Here is a 24,599-nt window from a genome sequence, read left to right on the forward strand (position 1 = left end):
ATTTTATTAAAATATTCTCAATTAATATCATATGTCTTTTTTTAAAATTTAAAATGCTAAATATAACGCATTTAATTAGTTGATCTTAAAACATTCTCAAATAATATCATTTTTTAAAACTTAAGTAGTAGGAATTCCTTGTTATTATTAGTAGAATGAGATATGATATCACAATTAATAATGAATTATGTTGATATTCTACGTTGCTGCTTGAAAAATGATAAATAATAAATTTATTTCTAAAAAATCATTTGTAATATTGATAATTATTTAAATAGATCTTAAAATGTTCTCGATTAAAATCATTTAATTATTTTTAAAACTTAAATAGTAGGAATTGAATCCTATTACTAATAAATGAGCTATGATGTTACAATTTATAAAGAAATATGTTGATATTCTGTCTAACTTAAAAATAAAATTATTGAATAGAGCTAATAATAATAATATTATATCCATTATATGATTATTTTCTATTATTATTGCAACTATGTATATTAATACTTTTTTATATTTTTATTTATGAATTTGTTCATATCACAAAGAAAAGAGAGAATTGCCTAAATGAGTAATATTTTTTAGAATTAATTTTATTGTGATAATAAAAGAGTTACATTTGTCTAAAATTTATTTATGGCTTAAAAATAATATATTTGATTATGATAATGAATGGATTTATTTTATATTTATTTCTTGATTTATTTTCGATTACTTTATTTCACGTCATACTCAGTATGGATATAAATTGGAGACAATGCTTATCATGTATACATTTTTTTGATAATGAATTGTGTTTAATTTCTTTCAAAGCAGGTTGAAAAGTTCACTAAAATATAACATAATAGAGGTTGATAATGAATTGTGTTTAAACTTATATATTTTTATTTTCTCATTTTGGTATGTTTCAAAATGTTATCTTTTATTTTGTCTGAGAAATATAATTAACGTCGTTCATTGAAGTTAGTACTTTTATTGATAAAATGTAATCATTTTATAAAATTGGACTTGCATCAGTAATATGGGTGAAACATGTGATTTTAATAATGCGAATGTACAAGTAACATGTGTGTTTTAACTATACAAATGTGCAATTAATATATGTATTCTTAGCAATGTGAATGTACGACTAACATATGTGTTTGAACCATTAAAATATGAGTCACATGTTTGTTCTTAACAATATAAATGCACAAATAACATGTATGTTCTTAATCATGTGAATGCACATGTAATATGTATATTCTTAACCATGCGACAAAAGTTATGGTCCGTGCAAATGCACAGGTAACGTATATATGATTAGTTAGTCTTAAAATAATCTATATGGATTACTCATAAAAGATAAGAATTAGATATGTCTATGCCGTCTAAAGAATAGGTTGACTGGTTTTTAATATTATTATAAGTTACGCATTCATCTTCTAACAAATGATAATATGTTAATTTAGTATTCTATTTTTTTTAATGTTTGACAATTCTAACTTTCATTATAATAACTATATTTTCATTAAAATATACAATTTTTTTGTCGAATATTCTTTTTCTATTCGAATATGGATTTCAAGCTAATATTATCTTCTCTACTTTCCTTCAACCCTTTATCTTTATCTCCTTCAACCTAACATCCTATGGTTTATAAAACTTTCTCATTCCAATTATAACAATTTTGAAATCTTCTAAGGAGTTATTTCCTATTGATTTTTTTATTCCCAATTTTTGTTGGTGTAAAATTTCCTTATTATTTGAACTTCCACCAAAAATTTCCTTTGGTTGCATCTTAGTATATTTCTATTATGTGAAAGTTAGAAAAAAATTGAAGGCATATAGAATACTAAAATAAATTTTAATTATATCAATAAAACACACAAATGCAAAATTTTAATCATTGACTTTTTTGCTAAAATAATTTTTCTCTTATTTATCATTCTTTATTAAAAAAATAAAGCTCCTATCACTTTACATAATCTCGTTGTACACAACAAAAACAAATATTTATTCCTTTAATTTTATGAATACAATAGTAATTAATTCGTGAATATTTTGTTTTATATTCAATAGTTGTAATGTAACAGCAGCATCAAAATACAAAGAAAGTGGTTTGAGGTGTTGCAAAGACAAAAACAAAAATCAAAGTGAAAGATGTCAGAGAAAAAAGTGATAGAAGAAGAAGAAGAAAGGAAACAAAATCAAATAAGCTTGGAAGATCTAAGCAAAAACCTAAAAGAAGGAGAAAGGATTGTGGGTCCAACAAGAAGACCTGATGGAACACTCAGAAAACCATTTCGGATCAGAGCTGGTCACGTTCCTCAAGATGAAATCGCCATTTATCAATCCAAAGGGGCTCTTGTTAGTACCCTTTTTCTTGTTCTTCATTTTTACTATATGATTTCACCTTTCATAGTTGTTATTGATGCACCCTTTTTAGTTCATTAACTCTTAACCCCTTTTACTTTATCAAGTTTTGATTTTTAGCAGTGGTGCATTATAATGGCTTTATTTTCTAGATTTGAGGGAGTGAGTGGGGGTCACACTGTGTATATTGCTAGGTTTTTCTTTGAAAATGGTTGAGGGTGTTGCATAATGTTGCATGGTGATACTGCATTTTGGGATTTTTTTGTCATAGTTATATATTCTTCAAGTGGGTGTATGTTGTCTAAAGCATAGGGAATTGTTAACTGGCATAGCTTTTTGAGGCACAATTTTTTGTTTTCCTCCGGATTTTTTTTGCAATTTGTTTGTCAATGGCACATTTTGATAAATAGCTCAATTAAGCACTTGATTAGCTTTTTTGAAATGAGCTAAAAAGAACTTGTTTTTATAAGCTTTCTCGAACAAGCTAAAAGTCTTATTCATAAGTTTTCTCGCAGGCCGAAGTAAGCTCTATATATTCTTCCAAACGTCCCTAAATATATACAAAGAATGGTTTAATGAAAGCTAGTTTTACAATTTTCTTTACTTTTGAAGTTGACAAATAAATAACCCGGTTTAGCCTAACTATGCTACATTGTTTTCTTGTGTGTTTTTGTTCCACACATTTTTATTTCTCCATGTTGGATTATGCAGTGGAAAAAGGAGATGGCCTCACAGGTTGGACCTCCGGGTTATGGCGGTGATGGCCCAGCATTGGATGCAAAGCCTAAGACTAAATCGGTTAAAAGAAATGAAAGAAAGAAGGAAAAGCGGATTCAGGTTTGTTATGTTCTGTCATGTCTAGTTTGAGTGGCTTCTTCGGCTAGCTAAGTTTTTGAATTGCTTCTTGCTTCACTTTCAATTCTCCTCAAGGTGAAACTCATGATAGGCTACGATGTAACTGAGAACCTAGACTCTTTCCTGAGTTAATCTGAGTTACATTTTAGCATGAATTTATTGTAATGAATGTTATAGCATGAAGTGCAAAGATGATTGGTCTCCTTAATGTTTTAATTATTAGTTTTTACACTCCTCTTTCCACTGTTCTATCTACGAGTCACCTTTATGAAATCATTTTATTACATTTTCACTTTTGTAACTTGATTTATGATATAACATAATATCGTCGTTCTACCCATGTAGCCGACCCCATCTAGTGAGACTAAGGCTTGGTTGTCGTAACTTTTGTAACATGACAATATAAGAAAATAACCTAATGCTGGCACTTAAGCTTTACTATCTGGTACGCTTTAGTTATTATTCAATGTATATGTAAATTCTATTCTATTATCATGAGAATTATAAATATGTAGCCAAAATCGTTTAAATTCAAGCTTCTCTTTCCTTTTATTTTGTTCCTGCAGGCTGCTCTTGAAAAAGATAAGGACTTAGAACCAACTGCAGCTGAAGATAGTGCAAAACAAGTAGTGTCAATCATCAATTCAGGTCACACATCAGAATCTGTCAAGTCATTGACCACCCAGATTAGTGAGATAGCTGTTTCTGGAAATTCTTCCATTGTTACTCCTACTTCAGACTCTGTGGATGGTTCTTCACAAATTGACCCCATTCAAGATATAGATAAAAGAATTCGAGCTCTAAAGAAGAAGGTACACCAACTAAGCTTTATGACTTTCTGTATTAGGGGACATTAGCATGATGCCTTTCTCCAACATGCATTAAGTAAAGTTTAAAATACAACCATCACTTCTGAGTTAATATAGTAACGTTACTTTCAGTATCAGACTAGTAGTCCAAATCTATAAACAAAGGATTAGTTTTAGTAAATATGATAAGTCATTTGTTCTGGGATGTCCTAGAGAAGGATGTCAAATCGCGATTCAAAATGTGAATCACTAGGCTAATTCTTGAATCATAAATCATATTGGCGTAAGATTCATGAACATAATGAAAAATAGCTTGAAATACATATAGAAATGATGTATTACTTATATATGCTTGTAAAAGATAAAAAAACATAAATCATAAATCTCAAGAGACTTATTGCGAAAATAACGCGGAAGCATAAAATGAATACAGTGAATATTCATTGATTGATCAAAGAATTACAAGTCATGTGCTTATATACACAATACAAAGATAACTTGTGATATAAGTAACAATTTAACAAACCCTTAACAAACAAACTAAGATATTAATCACATGTGTAAAATGTTCAAAATGTATCATGGTAGCTTTTGATCTCCAATAGCCCCCATCAAGCTGGAGGATAAGTGTTAATGACTCCAGCTTGATAATTTGATTTGATAACAGTGTGATTGATCAGAATCTTGATCATTATGTGATTGGATTTTCTCAACCACTTGATTATTTTCCTGGTCAGAAATCTTGACCATATTCCCATGGTTTTTCCATGGTTTTACAATGTTGGAGGATTCTGAGTATGCAAAAGAACCCAAGAAAATGCATCTCTTGTTCTTGGGACAAGATTGATATTGAGATGATTAGAGTGTGTATGTTGTTGATCTTGTTGTTGATCTTATTGTTGTTGTTGTTTGATTTATTGATCTTGATGTTGATCTTGTTGTTGTTGTTGATGTTGTTGTTGTTGATAATGATCTTGTTGTTGATCTTGATGGTATTTGTGATTCTTTGCTTGACTTCTCTTTGGACTGATATTGCTGCATCGTTTTCTTTCTATCTTTCTTTCTTTTGAAAACAATTTGTTGTGAATGGCCTCCTTGGCTTTGAATTTGATGATGGTTCCTTCTATTGGATTTGCTGTGAATGGCAGTGAAGGTGGTGGAGAAAGAAAGAATGATGATAATTTCTGTTGAACCTTGGAAGGTAAGAATAATCGTAGAAAATATGCACTGATGGTGACCACAACCTTCATAACTAATTATCCTAACTAAACTAATTAACCAACTAACCAATGCACAACTATTTTAACATTCCCCCGCAAACTGGAATATATTAAGCATTCCAAGCTTGAAATAATTGTGTTGAACACAATGATATACTTTATTACCTCCTCTTGCTGGTGAGCGAATCTTCGTCTCCCAGTCTTGAAATCTGAATGTGAAGCAATCTGACACCTAACCACCATAGGGCAGAAGCAACTTTATCGAAAGCTTAACCATATATTTCGATAGAAGCTTAACCAACCAAACCAACCATAATGGATGAAAGAGAGAAAATGGATCTGAATTTCGATCCTAATATACTGCTTCAATGATGTAAAATACACACCAAAGTATTGTGTGTTTAATGAGAGAGGTGTAAAGAAAATAGGGTAGCAAAGAAAAAAATATAATATGAGGTAAATGATAAAAAATATGAAAAAAACGTATATGCACCAAAGCCAAGACTTTCCTGACAAATCAAAACCATTAGCCGGGTCAAAGGACTCGATGAACAACGGGTGCACGAAGCAAATGCTAAGATTTTCACTTTTGGATCATATATGCATGGCCCCGGAACAGATATAGACACTTTACGTAAACATGATTCTAGAGATGAAGACTTCTTTATTAAGCTGCAATGGATGCTATCCAAGATGCTAGAAGTAATAAAAGAGTTGCACTTTATTTCATGATGAAGTTCTTGAATGAGTCTTGATAGTCCTCTTCCTTATTAATTCTTGATGATATAAACTTGATTGAGCATTCTTCAATATATGATGAGAATTTTTCCTCGAATGGATCAAGGAAGAAGAAAACATAAAGGAAGAAAGAATGAAGGAGTTCTTTGTTTGAGGGTTCTGAATATGATGATGAATTTCCCTTGATCAAACTCCAACTTCTTCTCACTTTGATGATTGATGAATGATGATGATTCTATCTTAAATCTTGGAACGGTAAAAGCATAAGCGAAAGTGATCAAAACAATAATTATTGCTTTGATACCATATGTGAAAATAACGCGGAAGCATAAAATGAATATAGTGAATCTTCATTGATTGATTAAAGAATTACAAGTCATGTGCTTATATACACAATACAAAGATAACTTGTGATACAAGTAACAATTTAACAAACCCTTAACAAACAAACTAATATATTAATCACATGTGTAAAATGTTCAAAATGTATCATGGTAGCTTTTGATCTCCAATAAGACTTGCAATACTCCCAAGTAATGACTTTCTTTAGTTTCTTTTTGGGAGTCACGGTTAAGATGGAGTATGCTGATGGAAATCAGAAGGTGGGTAGGAGAGGAAAAGGAATAAATAAGCATTTTAGTTGTGATATAGTAATACTGTAATTCTCAGTAACCAAGAATAAAGGTTAACTTTTTTACTTTTAAAACTGAGATAGACAAAAGGTCATCTGCTGCACCGACTCTACCAATTAAAATAAAGTAACAGTACTGTAATAGATAGAATGGACAAAAGTCACCACTTACAACAAAAAGCGCCAAACGATGACATGTGAATTTTGAAAACGTAAAAGAGAGACCCTTCGGTCTCACACGCGTTACTCGACTTTGAATTTACGTCCTCACATTGAGAACATGTGGAAAATGCAGAAGTGCAATTTATCCGGTGATTCACGATTCGCTCACCGAGTTTCACAATTCTGCCGATTTGTGATGCGATCCTGGCAACTAAGCGATTCACCTGACCGAGTCATGTCGTGTTTGTGGTGACTCAAATTAAATCGTGAATCATACTATTTCAACAACGTTGGTCCTGACACCTTAAAAAATCCTCTTTTATGTGTTCTCTGTACAAAAATTTAGGAACTTACTGCAACATATAATTTGATGTAAGCATGAAGTTTAAGGCATCAATTGAATTCTTTTGATTCTGAGTAGGTTATTGAAGTGGTTATTTAAATAGTACGATTCACAATCCAAATCACAGGAATCGATATGAGTCATCATGGAAACAATACATTTCGGTGGAGCGAATCGGTTAGTCACTAGATCCAACCATGGATTGCCAGAATTGTGCAAGTCAGTGGTGACTTATGAATCACTGCCTTGTTGGACAGAAGTGATTCATGGCCACTGCATTTTCACGGTTTTGCATTCGGGTTATGCAGATCCCAATTTGGGTCACGCAGGTGAAAATAGAGAGCCCTTCTTTTAAAAAATAATTATATTTTGTCAGTGGACTTGGTCAATCTCAGCTTTAAATATGAAAAGAAAAATCTTGGTTACTGAGACTCAACATTATTTGCATTTAAGTGGGCTTAGACACCCAATAAGTGCCATTGCCCTTTTAATCGGCAAGTTACAAAATGTAAGACTCACACAAACCTTCTATATTTCTTATTTTCTCTCTTTTCCACCTTCCAATTTCCATCACCATACTATGTTTGTTTAACCATGTCCTGTTGATGGCTACACAATTATGAACATGATTTATGAATTTATGGTTTTTTATTTATGTATTGAACATTTATACATAATACCTTATTTGATTGATATGATATAAGCTATTTTCATGATGCTTATGAATCTTATGATACCTGCAAAACAATTCATGATTTACTATTAAAAAATCAGCCTAACTGTTCACAATTTGAATTGTGATTGGACAACCTTGGTCTCTACACCTTGTATAGTTGTATTTGCTATGGGATACAGGGATAGGATTTTGTTTATAGCTTCTCTCTGGTATTCTGCTCACTATTGTTTGACTGGAATTTATTACTATGATATGCAACAAGATTGAACAACTTTTTTCTCTCTTGGGGATGAAAAAAGAGCTTTGTTGGGTTGTTTAAGATTATGTGGCTTGATATTTTCTCTTTGGAATACTTCTTATCTATCCTTTTTTCTTCTAATTTTCTTTTATCCATTAAAAAAAAATATTTGAGTAATGTTTGGCCGTGAACTTTCAGATCTTACGCTAGCCTTAATGCAATGGTTTTACCACTTCCATCTAAGTAGCATTCTGTTTAGACCGTAGGGGTGGAACCATGCTATTATCTCCTCACATGTATAATTTATAAGTTGTGATCAATATACCTATAGGATTGTTTATATTTTATGTTGCTGGTGACTCAACCGAAAAAATTGTCGAAGGTAGATGGTTGGAGGACTGATTGTTGTATATACTTTTCCTAATGAGTTCTTTGAATCTGTTCTTTTGGTACATTGGATATGTTCCTATCACTGGTTAATTTGAGAGAAGCATGTAGGTTTATGTGGCTACTGGCTCGTCAACTGAGTTTTGTAGACTTCGGAATTATAGCTCTGATCTACTTGGAGAATCCTTTTATTTCTCAGAAGGTGTTCTGAAGTGACTTTTATTGACCCCCTTTTCTTATTGTTGGTTGACATGTTTTATTATGGGAAAGTTAGAAAGAAGATTGTGTCTTAGTAAACACTTCTCAAGGGTTCAAATAGTGATTTCACTTTTTCCTAGATTAACATTTTCATTGGTTGATGCAGATTAGACTTAAAGAAGAGGCGCAACAGAAAACTGCAGCGAAAGATTTGAAGGCAGAACAGTTAGACAAGCTAACAAAACTGGAAGATTGGCGCAAGGAGTTAAAGCTATTGGAGGATAAAAGGGCAGAAACAGCAGCGGCATCATGAAGAAAGTATTAGAAGTAGCATGACAAAATGTGTAATTTATATCAATGTTTGAGATGTGGATGCTTTTATGGGAAACAGGTTAATCTATCAGGTTTTCCTTTAATAGGCTTGGTTTGCATGGTTCTTGCCAGATAAAATTAATCTTTATATTAGTTCTAAAACACATACTACTGTGTATTGGATGTGTATTTTGTACCCTGAGATTTATTTGAACATCTCAAACAGATTTATTAGAGCATTTCAAAGAGGGTTGCATGCAGTTTTTCAGAGCTGTGTTATTGAAGAATTGCATGGTTGTAGAGCTAAAAAGTAGGTTGAGGTGTATGCAACAGGTGTATAGCCAATCAATCATAGCATAGATAGAGTTTATTTGGACCCCCCACAAGTTGAATTATATGCCCCAAATTTGAGATGAAAATAAATATTAATGAAATATAAAAATGTAGGGCCTCAGAAATCTGAACTTGATCAATTTGATATTTTAATGATTTGGAGTTCTATGACAGTTAAGAACAAGGGATTCCTGTGACATATGCTTCATGAATAATTGAAGTTGAAATCTCAGAGTTGTAAAATGTTTCTGCACATATACGATGTTCTTACCTTTTTTTGGGTGATTATTATTTCCAAACACAATATAGAATATCATAACCATGAATACACTCAAGAAAAGTAATAACACAGAACTGCTCACAATAAAAGAAAATTCAACATTTGAAATTTTGCTATTTTCTTTTCTACACAATTCTCTTCTACACTAACTCATTTGGGTGGTTTACTCCCTCCAAAAGCAGAGAAACCACCACTTCCGTGGCTGCTAAATGCCCCAAATTCACCACCACCTGAAGAAAGTGCACAAAACAACCACATATATCAATATCTAAATCATTTAAGTCACAACTCTACTATATTTTTATTGTAGGAGCTAGTTCAACTTTTTTTTCCGAACACATTCATTTCTAATTATATATTGTTTACTATGTTAACACTATCAAAATAGCTACCAATAATTTTTTTCTTCCTAATTCAGTTTTGAGATTGTAATTTTGATATGAAAATTCAGTGCTATTCCATAAGACGTGAAAATAATACATTACATAATACACATTTATCTCAATTTCTCAGTTTTTTATTTATTTGGTGTACAATGCATGAAGAAGCATTGTACACCAAATTGATATGATGTCCACGTTTTTGTTTTCATAAAGCATTTCACATTGGTCTAAATTGCAAGCTGTTTGTCATGACAGATGGACTTGCATGATAATGATCTCCTTTCTCATGTCTTAAACCATATTTTGTACCAATAAAAATATGATATGTCAATTAAAAACTTTAAATATCATTTATTTTTTCTGTTTTTATCCTTGTCATATTGCATTAAGTTGTGTATGTATTTCTTCAGATCGGGAAGAAAAAAACACCCAAAACCAAAATCAACCACCCTCTAAGGTCGGAGACGTGAAAATAGTACGTAGCTCCTGCACCATGGCGCCCTCTGATCCCCACAACTTGATAACTCAAGCTGAAAATTTGTGTGTTCATTCATCTCTTCTCTCTTTTCTCTCATTCACACTAATCCCTTTATCTCATTCACACTAATCCCTTTATATATCACCCGAAAATGGGACTCGATCATTATCATCCCATTCAATTTGCAAATAGTTTTCATGTTGGTTTCCATATTTTGATAGTAGATAAATATAGAATAGATATATGCATCACATGCATTTTAACAAACAAAAACAAACAAACATGCACCAGATACATGTTTTTTTTGTTTCTAAAAAGATGACGAGACTCAACTCAATGGTAGTTATTGTGGCTTCAAATCCTGAAAAATGTCTATCCACTTCATACCCCACTTGTAATTTTTTTTACTATTCAATTACATTTCATGCTCTTAAGGATTGCATTTAATTTGTCTACAATGTGCATTGTGTCTGTACTATGCTTCACCTTCAACTAAAAGTAACCATTTTTTTTAAAAACATCATTTAAATTTTAGAGCTTTAAGGGAAGTATGAGTGGTATGGTTTAAGATTTTGATCAATTGTATGACATATAGAATAGTTTTATTGTTTCTCTTATGAAATATATCTACCTTCAGAACAACACTCAGTCTCACAAGGTGGAGTGCAGATTGGAGAAGTGCTACTCTCCTTTATGAGCAGGCTGGTAAAACATTCTGAAATCTTAATTTTTGATTGCATATACAAATAAACAGTAGCAACTCTATTCAAAATCATTATTTTTTGATAAATAAGGCATGTGGGTATATAAATATACAAAACTCTTATTTTCTGTAGCTAATGGGTTTAGACTTGCCAAGGACTATGATAGTGCAAAAGCAGCATTTGAGAAAGCTTCAAAAGGGCAAGAGATGCTATCTTCGTATCCTTATTCTTCCACTAAAGAGAATAAGCTAATGATCAATGTGAGTTAAGTGTTAAAGTGGACATCATGAAGAATGAACCATTTATTATGATTTGAACAACCTTTTCTAATTAGTTCTCGCAGTGGATGATGAATGATGTACTAACTATATACAGCTTTACACAAATAATGCATAAATATTACACTCATTTGTATAACCTTCTATGTTGTTATTATGTTTATTGTGTCAAACCATATCTCTTTATCTTTCCTTGACAAGTAAACCAGGCCTTTGGAAGCAGCTAAGCACATGGAATCTGCTGGTGCCATGTCAAAGGAACTAAGCAAATGGAGAGAAGTTAAGGACTTCTATAAAAGGGCATCTGAATTGTACATTGAGTGTGGGAGATCACAACCTGCATCAGATGCTCTTGCAAAGGGAGCCCGGTAAACAATTTGTTAATTTGCCCTATTGCTTTGGAGCTGCATATTCCATGTCTTCTACTATTGGTGCATTATTAATTTTTAATCAACTTTATCTTGGAGTGGCCTTCCAGACATTAACATATATCGAAATTCTTAATGTGAAAGCTCCAATATGCTTTATGTCTTGTGTTCATTTCATTTACAAATACTTCAGTAACTCCATGATGCTCTAGTTCACATCTGTTCTTCAGTAAACAATAAGGAAGCTGAAACCTTTATGTAGTGTGTAGTTTTTTTTTTCTCGTACAACCAAGGGTATCCCTTTATCTTTTTTTGGGTAAGGAACTAATCATTTTTGGGGTGGCTGCCCCTTCCAACAAATGTGCTCCCAGGAATCGAACCCTCGATCTTGGGATCCAGTAGGACCTTGCATCACTAGACCAACGCATTGTAGTGTGTAGTTTGTGTAGTCCTTAGTATATTTGGTTGGAGGGGAATGCTTGCTTCCATATTAATTAAATAGTAAATAGTAAATATCCATTTTAGTCCCTCGTATTTTTCGATCTTGCCAGTTTAGTCTTTCATATTTTTTGATCTTGCCAGTTTAGTCATTCAAAAAAGAAAAGACCTAATATGATCCAAAAAAAGTTTCAAAATGTGGGTCAAATTATTTTTTTTGTGTGATCAAATTAGTCACTACCAAGTGTTGTATAATATGCTAAAAAGGACTAATTTGACCCACATTTGAAATTTTTGGGACCATTTTATGTCTTTTTTTTTGAAGGACTGAACTAGTAAGGTCGAAAAATATGAGGGACTAAAATGAGTATTTACTTTTAATTAAAAGTCACATAAAGTCTGCTTTGTGTCTAATAAATAATGAAGAGAGAATTGTCACATTTGGGCCTCACACCTCTCAGTTTGGGCCTCCTACATCACAATCTCTTCTTGAACCTGGTCCTCACTCTCCTGTCCCTTATGGTGTTACTTCTTCTCTACGACTTTCCTATCCTCCTTCCTCTTCCAAGCCACATGCAATGATAGCAAATGTTGAAGCTTTGAAATCTTCTACCTTGTATCCAGATTTGGGAGCCATGAATCATTTCACCTCAGATGCAGGTCTTATGCATACTCCTACTGAACGGTTTGGCACAGATCATATATTCATGGGTAATTGTCATGGTATACTTATTTACTACATAAGAATTTCTCAGTTTACTTCTCCTACTTCCTTTTCTTTACATAATATCTTACATGTTCCTCAAATTACGAAAAATCTTCTTAGTGTTTCGCAATTTGCCAAAGATAATCACTGTTACTTTGAGTTTCATGCTGAGAAATGTTTTGTGAAATCTCAGGTTTCTATTTAGCTACTTCTTCAAGGTTCTATAACCAAAGATGACTTGCATGCGTTTCATGATCTTATACCCAGCTATATCTCTCGTCCTAATTGTTCTCTTATTTCTGGTTTGAATAAATCTGTTGATACAGTGAATAATTCTGTTGATACTTGTAATAAGACTTCTTCTATGTTTAGGTCTTTTCATTTGTGGCATTGTAGACTTGGTCATCCTCATGAGGTCATTGTCTATAATGTCTTAAAACATTGTAATGTTCCCTATTGCAATAAAAGCTTTATTGATTTTTATAATGAATGTTGTATGGGGAAAGCTCACAAATTAAATGCTCTTTTGTCTTCTACTGTTTACCATAAACCTTTTGAACTTGTGTGATAGGGCTGAAGACACACAAAGACCCATTTGCATAAAACATAGACCCAACTGGTTATCTGATTTTGTGGTTGAAAAGTAATTAGTGTCATTTTATGTTTGTATGTCAATTCGGGCCTTATGTATTTAGCCCATCACTAATAGTTGAAACCCTAAACTCTCTAGCTCATGTATTTAACTTTGTTCCGATGCATGAAGGCTATGACTGATTATGAATTATCTTTTTCTGCACTTACTTTCTTATTATTTCTTACTTTAGCTCACTGTTTTCTTCTTCCTTAATCAAGACCCTATCAATTTGGTGCTTTCATTCTTGTACTATGCTTCCTAAAACTACTACCAAGGATATTGATGAGTCCTTGTTACAAATCTTTGCTGATAAACTTAAAGAACAACAAGAACAGCAAGATTCCAGACATGAGACTATTACAAAAGCTCTTCCCACCATCACTGAAAAATTGACAAATATCTCTACCTTACCACCTCAACCACCAAACCCCCCACAAATATCCCCAAACCAACCTGGATCCTCAAATGTTTCAAACCCTAACCCAAAAGCCCATATACCCCCCATTCCACCTCAACAACCCCTATACCCCCATTCCACCTCAATAGCCACCACCTACCCACTTTCCTAACTATACACACTCCCCTTGCTGACTGAATCTCCACCGTCCACGCATCCCCCCTCTTTTGGCGCCAAACGCAATCTCACCATCCATTCCAACCAGCTGTCATCCACAAACAAATTCTAGCCGTTTGAGTGTAGTCCCACGTGGCTCAGATGATGACTCTTCATCACACCTTGATGACAAGGTGTCTCTACAAGGGTTGGGCAATGATAGGGCTGAAGACACACAAAGGCTCATTCGCATAAAATATAGATCCAAATGATTATCTGATTTTGTGGTTGAAAAGTAATTAGTGTCATTTTATGTTTGTATGTCAATTCATGCCTTATGTATTTAGCCCATTACTAATAGTTGAAACCCTAAATTCTCTAGCTCATGTATTTAACTTTGTTCCAGCTGGTGCATGGAGGCTATGAATGATTATGAATTATCTTTTTTTGCACTTACTTTCTTATTATTTCTTACTCTAGCTCATTGTTTTCTTCTTCCTTAATCAAGACTCTATCATTGTGTTTGTTGACTTATGGTGACCTGCACCTCAATTTTCATACTCTAATTTTAGGTATTACTTCACTATAGTTGATGCTCACTCTAAATTGACTTGGATGTTCCTTATGAAGCAAAAATCTGATACATTGTCTCTGTTTCAAATGTTTATGCAATTAGTCAAAACTCAGTTTGGTACAACAATTAGGACTGTCCAAAGTTCTATGGTGGTGATTTTAGACCTTTCACCACCTATCTTCAATCCTTAGGCATACAACACAAATTATCTTGTCCTCCCACTCACCATCAACAAGGTACTGTGGAAAGGAAGCATATGCATATAGTTGAGACAAGATTAACACTCTTGTCTCATGCTAAGCTTCCTATGGACTATTGGGAGTTTGCCTTTACTGTTGTTGTCTATCTGATTAATAGGAATCCTACACCTACTTTGCAAAATCAGTCTCCGTACCAAAAACTGTTTGGCATTGTCCCCGATTACAAGTTTCTCAAAGTCTTTGGGTGTTCTTGATTTTCTCTTCTTAGACCCTACAACAAACACAAACTTGAACCTAGGAGTACCGAGTGTGTTTTCTTGGGCTACTCTCTTAATCACAAGGGTTATAAATGTTTATCCCAAGATGGTAGACTTTATATTCAAAGGATATTATTTTTAATGAACATTCCTTTCCCTTCCATGGTAATTCTTTCTTTGTCCAAAATGATCTTCCTGTCTTGTCATCCTCTCTCAACTCTCCTATTTCTTCTCCTCAATTTTCTTACCCTATACCCCTGTTTCACCTCCTAATATTCCTACAAATTCCACTGCTTCATTGTCTTCTTCTCCTTCTCCTCATCTCATCACTTCTCCTATAAATGTGTCTGATTCTAGGGATACCTCCTCTACTACTGGTCTTTTTTGCCTTCTTCTTCAACTCATCCAATGCAAACAAGGTCTAAGTCTGAGATTTTTAAAACCATTGTTCCCAGGGTTCTCCTCATTCAATGTGAACCTGTTAGTGCTAAATCTGCCCTTGGTGATCCTGTTTGGAAGCAGGCTATGCAGGAAGAGTACAATGCTCTTCTTGCTTTGGGAACATGGTCTCTTGTCCCTTTACCTCATGGCAAACAAGCCATTGGCTGTAAATGGCTTTTTCGAATCAAAGAAAACCCAGATGGATCTATCCACAAAAATCAAGATTAGTTGCCAATGATTTTCATGAAAAATTTGACATTGACTACATTGATACTTTTTCACCTGTAGTTAAACCCGTTACTATTAGAATTCTCTTTACCCATGTTGTTACTTATTAGTGGCATAATTAACAACTTGATATTAATAATATCTTCTTAAATGGAGTTCTCAATGAAGAGGTTTACATGCAACAACCTTATGGTTTTCAACATAGTGACAAATACTTAATGTGCAAACTTTATAAAGCAATTTATGGTTTCAAACAGACTCCAAGATAATGGTTTCTGAACCTGAAGTCTACTCTCCTCACTCTGGGGTTTATGGTCAGCAAATGTGACAATTCTCTTTTCATACATACTTTAACTTCATCTCAGCTCTTTGTTCTAGTGCATGTAGATAATATTATTGTCACTGACTATTCTTCTTCTCAAGTGCACAAGGTCATTCAAGATCTTAGTTCTTCCTTTGCTCTCAAGCAACTTGGTAAACTAGATTACTTTCTAGGAATTGAGATCAAGCATCTCACTGATGGATCTCTTCTCATCTTTCAATCAAAGTACAACAGAGATCTCCTTGATAGAGCAAATGTGGGTACTGCTAAACTTGTGATAACTCCTATGACAAACAGCTGCAGACTCACTAAAGAAGAGGATGATTTCTATGTTGATCCCACCTTTTATAGGTCCATTGTTGGTACCTTCAGTATGCAACAATCACTAGACTTGACATTACTTACAGTGTCAATAAAGTTTGTCAATTTCTTAGTCAGCCTCTCAACTCTCATTGGGCTTATGTCAAAAGGATCCGTAGATACCTTCGAGGTACTGTTTCTTGTGGTTTGTTTCTTCAGAAAGCTGCTATCTCTGCTCCTCTTTCTATCACAGTGTTAGGGCTTAAGCACATGAGGAGAGCCTAACCCAAAAGACTAGTCTATTAGAAGGGAGAACCTCATAGCTTAAGTACCACACTGAGTTTGATATTCTACTCAATGTGGGACTCCTAACACACAACCTTTTGTGATGCTGATTGGACTTCTAATGTGGATGATAGAAAATCAATTTCAGGGGCTTGCATTTTTCTTGGTCCTTACCTAATTACATGGTGATCCAAAAAGCAGAACACAATCTCCAGATCAAGCACAAAAGCTAAATATAGGAGTTTAGCCTTGGCTACTCAAGAGCTAATGTGGGTTGAGTCTCTTTTACAAGAGATCAAGTTTTTATATTCAACTCCTACCATATTGTGTGACAATTTGAGTACTGTTACCATGTCTCATAATCCTGTTCTAGTTATATTAAAGTGAGGTAAAGGTTGTGCCAAGCTTCACTATACTGAGCTGTCAAACCTTATATAAATACCTCCTTCCCTCCTTTTATAACTAACTTTAGAATCAATAACAAATTCAGTTTTCATTCTCTCTCTCTTTTCTCTCTGAATTCGGTTACTCTTATACTTCAGTAACTCCATGATGCTCTAGTTCACATCTGTTCTTCAGTAAACAATAAGGAAGCTGAAACCTTTATGTAGTGTGTAGTTTTTTTGCTGGTACTATCAAGGGTATCCTTTCACCTTTTTGGGTAAGGAACAAATTCCTTTTGGTGTTCGTGGTTGCCCCTCCTACCCTCCTAACAAGTGTTGCTCTCAGAAATCGAACCCTCGACCTTGGAGATCCAGTGGAGCCTTACCACTAGACCAGCGCCTTGTAGTGTGTAGTTTGTGCAGTCCTTAGTATATTTGGTTGGAGGGGAATGCTTGCTTCTGTATTAATTAAAAGTCACCTAAAGTCTGCTTTGTGTCTAATAAATAATGAATTACAAGTCATCCATAAGTCTGCTAATATTAATACATCATGATTTGTGGATGCTACATTAAACAAAGAATAATGAATTTATGTTGGATCTTGATAATATTGTCTATTAGGAATTTAATAATATGTCTCTCACTCATACATTAATTTCCTCTAAGCAGTGCTTTGGAAGCTGCTATGCCTGAAGAAGCTATTCAGCTATATGCTGATGCTTGTACTATCCTTGAAGATGATGGAGGAGATCAAATGGCCATTGATCTATATCGTGCTGCCACTTCTGTTTATATAAAAATTGGGAAGTAAGTTTTGAAGAAAAAATAAGCTAATATACATTTTCATAGAGTGTAGAGTATGAGACATTATGTTTGTGTATGTGCATGCAGTTGAATATCTATTAATGCTTCATCATAAATCTCATTTTTATAAGTTTGATTGTAGACATATCTGACACAAAATAAGTTCAATATTACAATTGCATGAATCCTGAAAAGTGTAATATTTTATTTTTCCTCCTTGAAGCTTACATCTGCTTTATCTTTTTGCATCTTGTGCCAATCTTTTAGGCAAGAACTGCTTCTTTGGGAAATGCAACTGGTATTATTACCGAAATATTATTAATACCCTACTTACTTGCACAACTGTAATTTTTTTATACCTGAACAATTCATTTCTTGAATGCTGATTCACACATTTCCTTTGTCATGGTACCATAAATAATACAATTACACAGGTATACAGATGCTGCATCTTTCCTGCTGAAATTGGGATTAGCAGCTGACAAATGTAATGCTGCCTATAGCCAGTGCAAGGTTTGGAATATTTTAATTTTGCATTCTGTCTCTAAGGTATAGAAGAAGAAAAATGAAGGATGGAATATCTTCAGTTAGTTCAAATTTGTCGCATCGTCGTTATAATGTTAATCTAACTAACCCTGCTGCTAGTTGAGGAAATGTTTTCATTTCTGTTATGTTGGATGTTCATGTGCATCCATTTACTATAATGCAGGCATATCTTGGTGCAATCATTGTCTACCTTTATGCTCATGATTTCAAGCAAGCAGAAAAGTGCTATAATGGCTGCTCTCAGTAAGCTTCTGCCTCCTCCATTATTTGCTATTATGTTGCTGCAAAGTGCAAACTCAACCAACATGTGACTTGGATCATTATGGCACTTCTATGTGAATTGAACTCTGTTACTTATCATTATTGTTGTTGTTATTGATCATAGTAAGCTTTTGCCTACTTGTTTTTAGGCCTTAATTCTTTTTCTGTAAAAGGAAATTCTTCTTTCATTAAAAAAGATACTGTTGTTCTTCTAATTATTGCTCTTGCTTCTTTAATTAGAACATCATAGCATAAATCTTAAGGCTTCACTATTTTATTTTAACTTATACTCCACACAATTTATCGTTGGAACTGATGAATCGATGGCATAACTGCCTGTTGTGTCTCTAGGATTGATGCTTTTCTTAGAAGTGACGAGAATCATTGTGCTAGCAAGCTTCTTGCTGCGTACACGGATGGAGACATTGAAGAAATCAAAAAAATTGCTCAATCCAGCACCATTTCAAATCTTGACCACATGGTAAGTGATTTAGTTATATATGTGCTGCTTTAATTTTGGAGTGTGTTGCAAATGACTATAATGAGTACAAGCTAGCTGTATTTTGGAAACCTTACAATTACTATGAGATGACTTCTAGCAGAAAACCTTACTATGACAAACTTATTTCATACCAGGTGGTTTCAGAAGTTGTTTCTTATGCTCTACCAGCCCCTTTTTCAACTGACAGTTTCACATGTTCTCACTGGAAAACATACCTACTCTACAAGCACCTAATAAACAATACCTAAGTTTTCTTCGTTGCGAAAATGTGATTTAAAGAATACTTTGACAACTTTTCTCTGATAATTTTTTAACATTGATCCAATACTTGTGCATAAAACTATCAAGTATTGTGAAATCTTGTCCAAATAATTTTGCTGCAATATCAAGGCTAACCTTCTGTGAGCTTAAACTCCTAACATACAAAGGCCCCTGAATTACTGACCTGAAACTTGCTTACCACTTAAGCCAACACAACACCCCTTTGGGTATGTTGTGAGTTATTCATGGACTATGACTGTCACCCTTCTAAAATTTTACACTAATCATCTCTACTAAGTAGTGAGTACTTATTAGTTATTACATTAATTAATGTGGACTCAACTTTGTGATGAATATTTCTACCAAATTTTTTGAAGGTCATTAGGCTTGCAAGGAAACTGCCTACGGGTGATGTGAATGCATCGAAAGCTAACACTGCCAATGAGGACGAGAAGCCACTCGATGAAAATGATCTCACTTAACCTCTAACTGTCCTTAGCATTTTTTACCCAGTTTTCCCTCCCTTTGCTTTCTATACAAAGGTTAGAGATAGATTGACTATCCCATTTCAATTTTATGAATTGTGATTGATCAGTATAGAGTATTGATTAGTTTTTGTCTAAGAACATTTTTTTTTGTTACTTATGATGTTGCAATTTATTGGGTGAAGACATTTCCCATTTCGCTATATACACGTAAATTACCCTTTGCTAAGTATGTTTTGATTTTCTCTTCAATTTTAGGGTAAATGATTAGTATCAGTATGCATGAACTGAGTACAGAGAACATATTTAAATGAGTGGAATACTAAAGAAAAGTAAAAATAAAGAAGATCACATGCTAAGCATAAGAAACTGTCTTTTTAAGCTATCATCATCTGCATCAGCCACTATATCTCATGGGGTAACTCACAATTAAGCTTACTCAATAACATGTTTATATTTAGAGGCAAGTTTACATTCTATATTTTGAAAACACTTCCCTACAACTTTAGTCCTGATCAAGAATAAATAACTGATCCTAGTTTCAAAACAATTATTCTCATTAATGGAAAAACAATCTGCCAATTGAACACACTTTCATGGTACTTGGTACCTAAGAAGAATGTTTGTTGAATCATGCTACTATTATACTGAGTAAATGACTTTTTGAGAGGAAAGTAGGGACAATATTTCCTCAACAAATTCCCATCCTTCCAAAATCCACAGACAAAACCTTGTTACTTGGTCCCCACATAATCCAATTCCACCAACTCACTTAAAACTGATTTTTTTTGGGAAATTGTACTTTCCTCTGAGGAGTTATGATGGACATAAGTTACCCAAATTAAAGTTGAGATTTATGCATTTGTAACTGAAATTAGAAATATCATATATTATACATTCAAAATTCTGAGCAGCAGCACAAAGTATTCTGAATTTCAAATTCTCCATGTATTATTCCAACTGTTACCATCAATTATAATAGCAACATTATATTCATAAGTTTCTCTCTCTTTCTTACCCTTATGGGTCTCCTTGATCAGCTCTACTAATGCTACTCTCGACCAGTAAATTGTTCAAACTAAAAAGCTGAAGTATGCTGAAACTTTGCAGTGAGTAATTAACTGTTACTGCGGTGCTACCAATTGTAGCACACTAGCAAAAACCAAGCTTTTGGTGTGTTTGTCAAGTACCATGACAAGTGTAGCAAAAAGAATGAAAAAAATGCAAACACCCTAAGGGACAAAAGGAGCCACTCCTTCTTTGTTTAGTAGAGTAAAAAAATGGTTGGTGATGATGCAAATGGCTTCAAGGAGAGGGACGCTTATATTATAGATAGGATAAAGCAAAATTGATCAACCATATCATTTGGTAAGTCTATGAAGCAAAGCGTAAGTTAAGTCTATGATTTCCTTACTTCTCTCTCGGCATAAATTTTTGTCACATGAAGATTTAGACCTTGAAAAATGAAAATTACAAATGGGTTAATGGCTATATTAACATGCATATAAATATTTGAAAAACACAATGATATTTTTTTCATTTTTAGGAACTAAATTGATACTATAAAAAATTTACTGGAAAAATGAGTCTTAACTCCCACTTTTTTATTTGAGCAACAAAGTTAAAATTACTAAATTTTATAACTACTTAAATACATTTATTCCATAAACAAAATAAATTAATATGTTGACTACATTACTCATGAAAATTGAGTGAAGACCTAAATTAGTTTATGAACTTTTTGCATAGATAATTTTAATTTATAAAAAAAGTAAGTCTCGTTTATTCTCCTAAAATCATCAATTGAGACAAATTAGTTCATTGGTCTAATTTTTTACTCCACATGTGTTTTATGTGTGACAATTAATAAACATTAGGTGAAAGTACTTCCTTTTCTAACGTGGCAAAAAATATTTACAAAAACTTTTGCAAAACCTAAAACTACACCGTTTTGATTGCTTTTGGGAAGAAAAATTGACAAAAATTAAATGATCATTTGTCACAAGCTCTCTCACTCCTTAAATAGTCAATGATCGCTAACTAACTCTCACTTCCGAGTTGTTGTTTCTCAATGGCCTCGTTCAATGATCGTCTTGCCGAAATCAATATCTGGTTAGGTAATAAAGCAATTACTTTCTTTTATTCTTCATTCATCCTATATTTATCACCCTACTTAGTAATTTTTACACATGACATAGCTGTCTTTTTTTTTTCTTGAAGCACTATAGTCTTTAATCATGTGGATAAACTATATGCATGTATGCCTTATAGATTCACTTGAAATTTTTTATGGATTTGAATACTTTGATAAAAATTATTCTATTTTTTTTCCTTTTAAGGCTTGTTCTATATAATTACCATTGATTACATTGTACTTATTTATTTGAGAAAGCTCATACTATAGCTTCAACTTTCAATTGATAATGATAATTCCAAAGAAAAATTTGGGTAAACTAATGGAAGTAAAGAACAGAAATTTGCTTCAATACATATTTTAACTTCAAGAACAACATTGATATGCATCAAAATTCCTCTGAGAAAGATTCAGAGAACCTTGAATATTATTCTTCACACAACAAATATGGCGAACATTGATATGCATTAATTTGTCTTTCCTTTGCTTCTTCTGAATTCCTAACTTCTTCACAAAAAGTAATCTCAATTATCAAACAAAGCAAAACCAAAGATCATCATTTACCCTTTTTGATTCTTTGCCAATTTTTTCCTACCTGATGATATGACCTTCAATCTATTCATGTTTTTTTTAATCTTAGAATCATGGTTTACTCGAAGGAAAAAAATGTTTTTTCTATGAACATGGGTGTATGAATCGGTTGTTGCAAGGTCTAAGACCGTCAACTATTTCTTTTATTTGTTTGTAATTTTTGTTTTAATACGAGTTTTTGGGTAACCTTTATTTAAATTTTAGAGCTTATGTATTTCTAGTTGTGGATGTGTTTGGCATTTGAAGTATACAAAACAAAATTTATATTTGCCTGCATAACACATACTAATTGTTAATGAATTGGAATAAGCATTGTAAAATTATAATGCCTAGTTCTAGTTCCAATTCCAGTTCATATTTTCTCTATTTGCAAGACAAAGTAGGCATTTTCTACAAATTTGATGTTTTTGTTTCATTGTTTGAATACTGTATCATACAAATTAAGCTTCTTTGGATTAAGATTATGTTATTGACTTAACTTCATATGATATATGGATGGTTGTACTGTTTCCTATTGGTTGAGTTTGTAAGTGAATTGAATGGTCTTCAACTTGCAGCTACGTGGAGGCAACTTGTGTGTAGTGGTTGCCGGAGCATTTTGTTTTACCTTAGAGGGTCACCCACTGTTTGTTGTACACTGTGCAACGCAATTACCCATGTTCCTCCACCGGGTAAACCTGTTCTGTTTCAGTTACTAAAATTTTATAATTAGAAAACTTATATGCTACATAGCTCTGTATATTATGTCCTTTCATTTTCGGTATATGAAATTTATTTACTTTGGAATGAATGTGGGAGTTTAAGATTCAAACAAAATATGCAGCCTAATGGACTAAATGTTTACCTGTAGTTAGACTCTAATTGAGTGCTTATATATGTTTCATTAGATTTGGAAATTTGTCAACTTTTATGTGGAGGGTGTAGGAGAATGCTAATATACGTATGTGGAGCTGCACGTGTGAGTTGTTCCTCTTGTGGGACTGTAAACCGTGTGCCAGGTATTATACTTGTTCATTGCCAAGCATATGATCCCAGTGGTTTAATATTGATTTCGATGAACTGCATATTGATTTGCTAGAAATATTTGTTTTCTATTCTGTAACTGTGATGATGCTTTGTTAGTTTGCTTGATCATTGATATTGGATACGGTTAATCATAAATGGTGTTACCAATTCTTGATGTAAGAGTCAGCAGAAGTGCTTTAAGGTGATATTTCGTATTTTATTTCTACCCGTATAGTGTATGTTTTAAGATGTGTGTTGATAAGAGGATGTGAATAGGGTTGTTGGATTGAACTTGCTCACTTTGTTGCTGGTTTTTTAAGTCCTATCCTGCCTTCCTACTAAATGTGAACTTTAAATACCAGAAAATATATTTTTATGTCATTTCTTCCTAAAGAAACCAATTATTTCCCAACTAACAGAACCTTAATAACTTTTGCCTTCATGCAAAATATCATTGAGTACACCAAAGCAGCAAATATGTTTGTGTATTGTTTTTATCCTTACTTCTTTCCATTTGTTTAGAATTAAAAGAAAAATGATATTAGAACATGAAGATATAGAAACATTCTTGGATTCCTTCCGGAAAGTTTTTGGATTTCTCATTGATCACTTGCATTTTGTCCAAGGTTTGGTGGTGCTATTAGTTTTATTGTCTATTTTTTATCTTGGTGGTACTTGTGTTATGAATGCTATTTATCGTGCTCTTTGGAGCTCTACCATGAAGACCTTATGCATAAGATGTTTTTGTTTACTACAAGATTTTGGGTGTTTAAGCAGTGTGATTTGATTGCTTCTTTTTTCTTCACCTTAATTCATTCCAATTATAAATTCCTTGTCATATTGTAATAACTGATTGTTATTATTCTACTATATGTTGTTTACTAACTTACCATTGATGGGTTTTGTGTTTGCTTTATAAAGCATCTAATCAATTCACCTACATT

General features: G+C 33.1%; 2 protein-coding genes across 2 annotated transcripts; both read left to right on the forward strand.

Moving 5' to 3' along the window:
• The first annotated feature begins 2,041 nt into the window (after positions 1 to 2,041).
• On the forward strand, positions 2,042 to 9,189 carry LOC109338922 (partner of Y14 and mago-like). Its single transcript, XM_019576275.1, has 4 exons — positions 2,042 to 2,346; positions 3,064 to 3,189; positions 3,774 to 4,019; positions 8,776 to 9,189. The coding sequence occupies exons 1-4, from the start codon at positions 2,140 to 2,142 to the stop codon at positions 8,920 to 8,922; spliced, it is 726 nt and encodes a 241-aa protein (XP_019431820.1). The 5' UTR covers positions 2,042 to 2,139; the 3' UTR covers positions 8,923 to 9,189.
• Positions 9,190 to 10,361: 1,172 nt separating this feature from the next.
• Positions 10,362 to 20,016, forward strand: LOC109338923 (gamma-soluble NSF attachment protein-like). The gene is made up of 9 exons (XM_019576276.1): positions 10,362 to 10,457; positions 11,033 to 11,100; positions 11,232 to 11,316; positions 11,587 to 11,745; positions 17,736 to 17,873; positions 18,305 to 18,383; positions 18,580 to 18,659; positions 19,029 to 19,158; positions 19,818 to 20,016. The coding sequence occupies exons 1-9, from the start codon at positions 10,411 to 10,413 to the stop codon at positions 19,920 to 19,922; spliced, it is 891 nt and encodes a 296-aa protein (XP_019431821.1). The 5' UTR covers positions 10,362 to 10,410; the 3' UTR covers positions 19,923 to 20,016.
• Positions 20,017 to 24,599: the final 4,583 nt, after the last annotated feature.

Source organism: Lupinus angustifolius, unplaced genomic scaffold (genome assembly GCF_001865875.1).
Source record: "Lupinus angustifolius cultivar Tanjil unplaced genomic scaffold, LupAngTanjil_v1.0 Scaffold_49_3, whole genome shotgun sequence".
Lineage (NCBI taxonomy): Eukaryota > Viridiplantae > Streptophyta > Magnoliopsida > Fabales > Fabaceae > Lupinus > Lupinus angustifolius.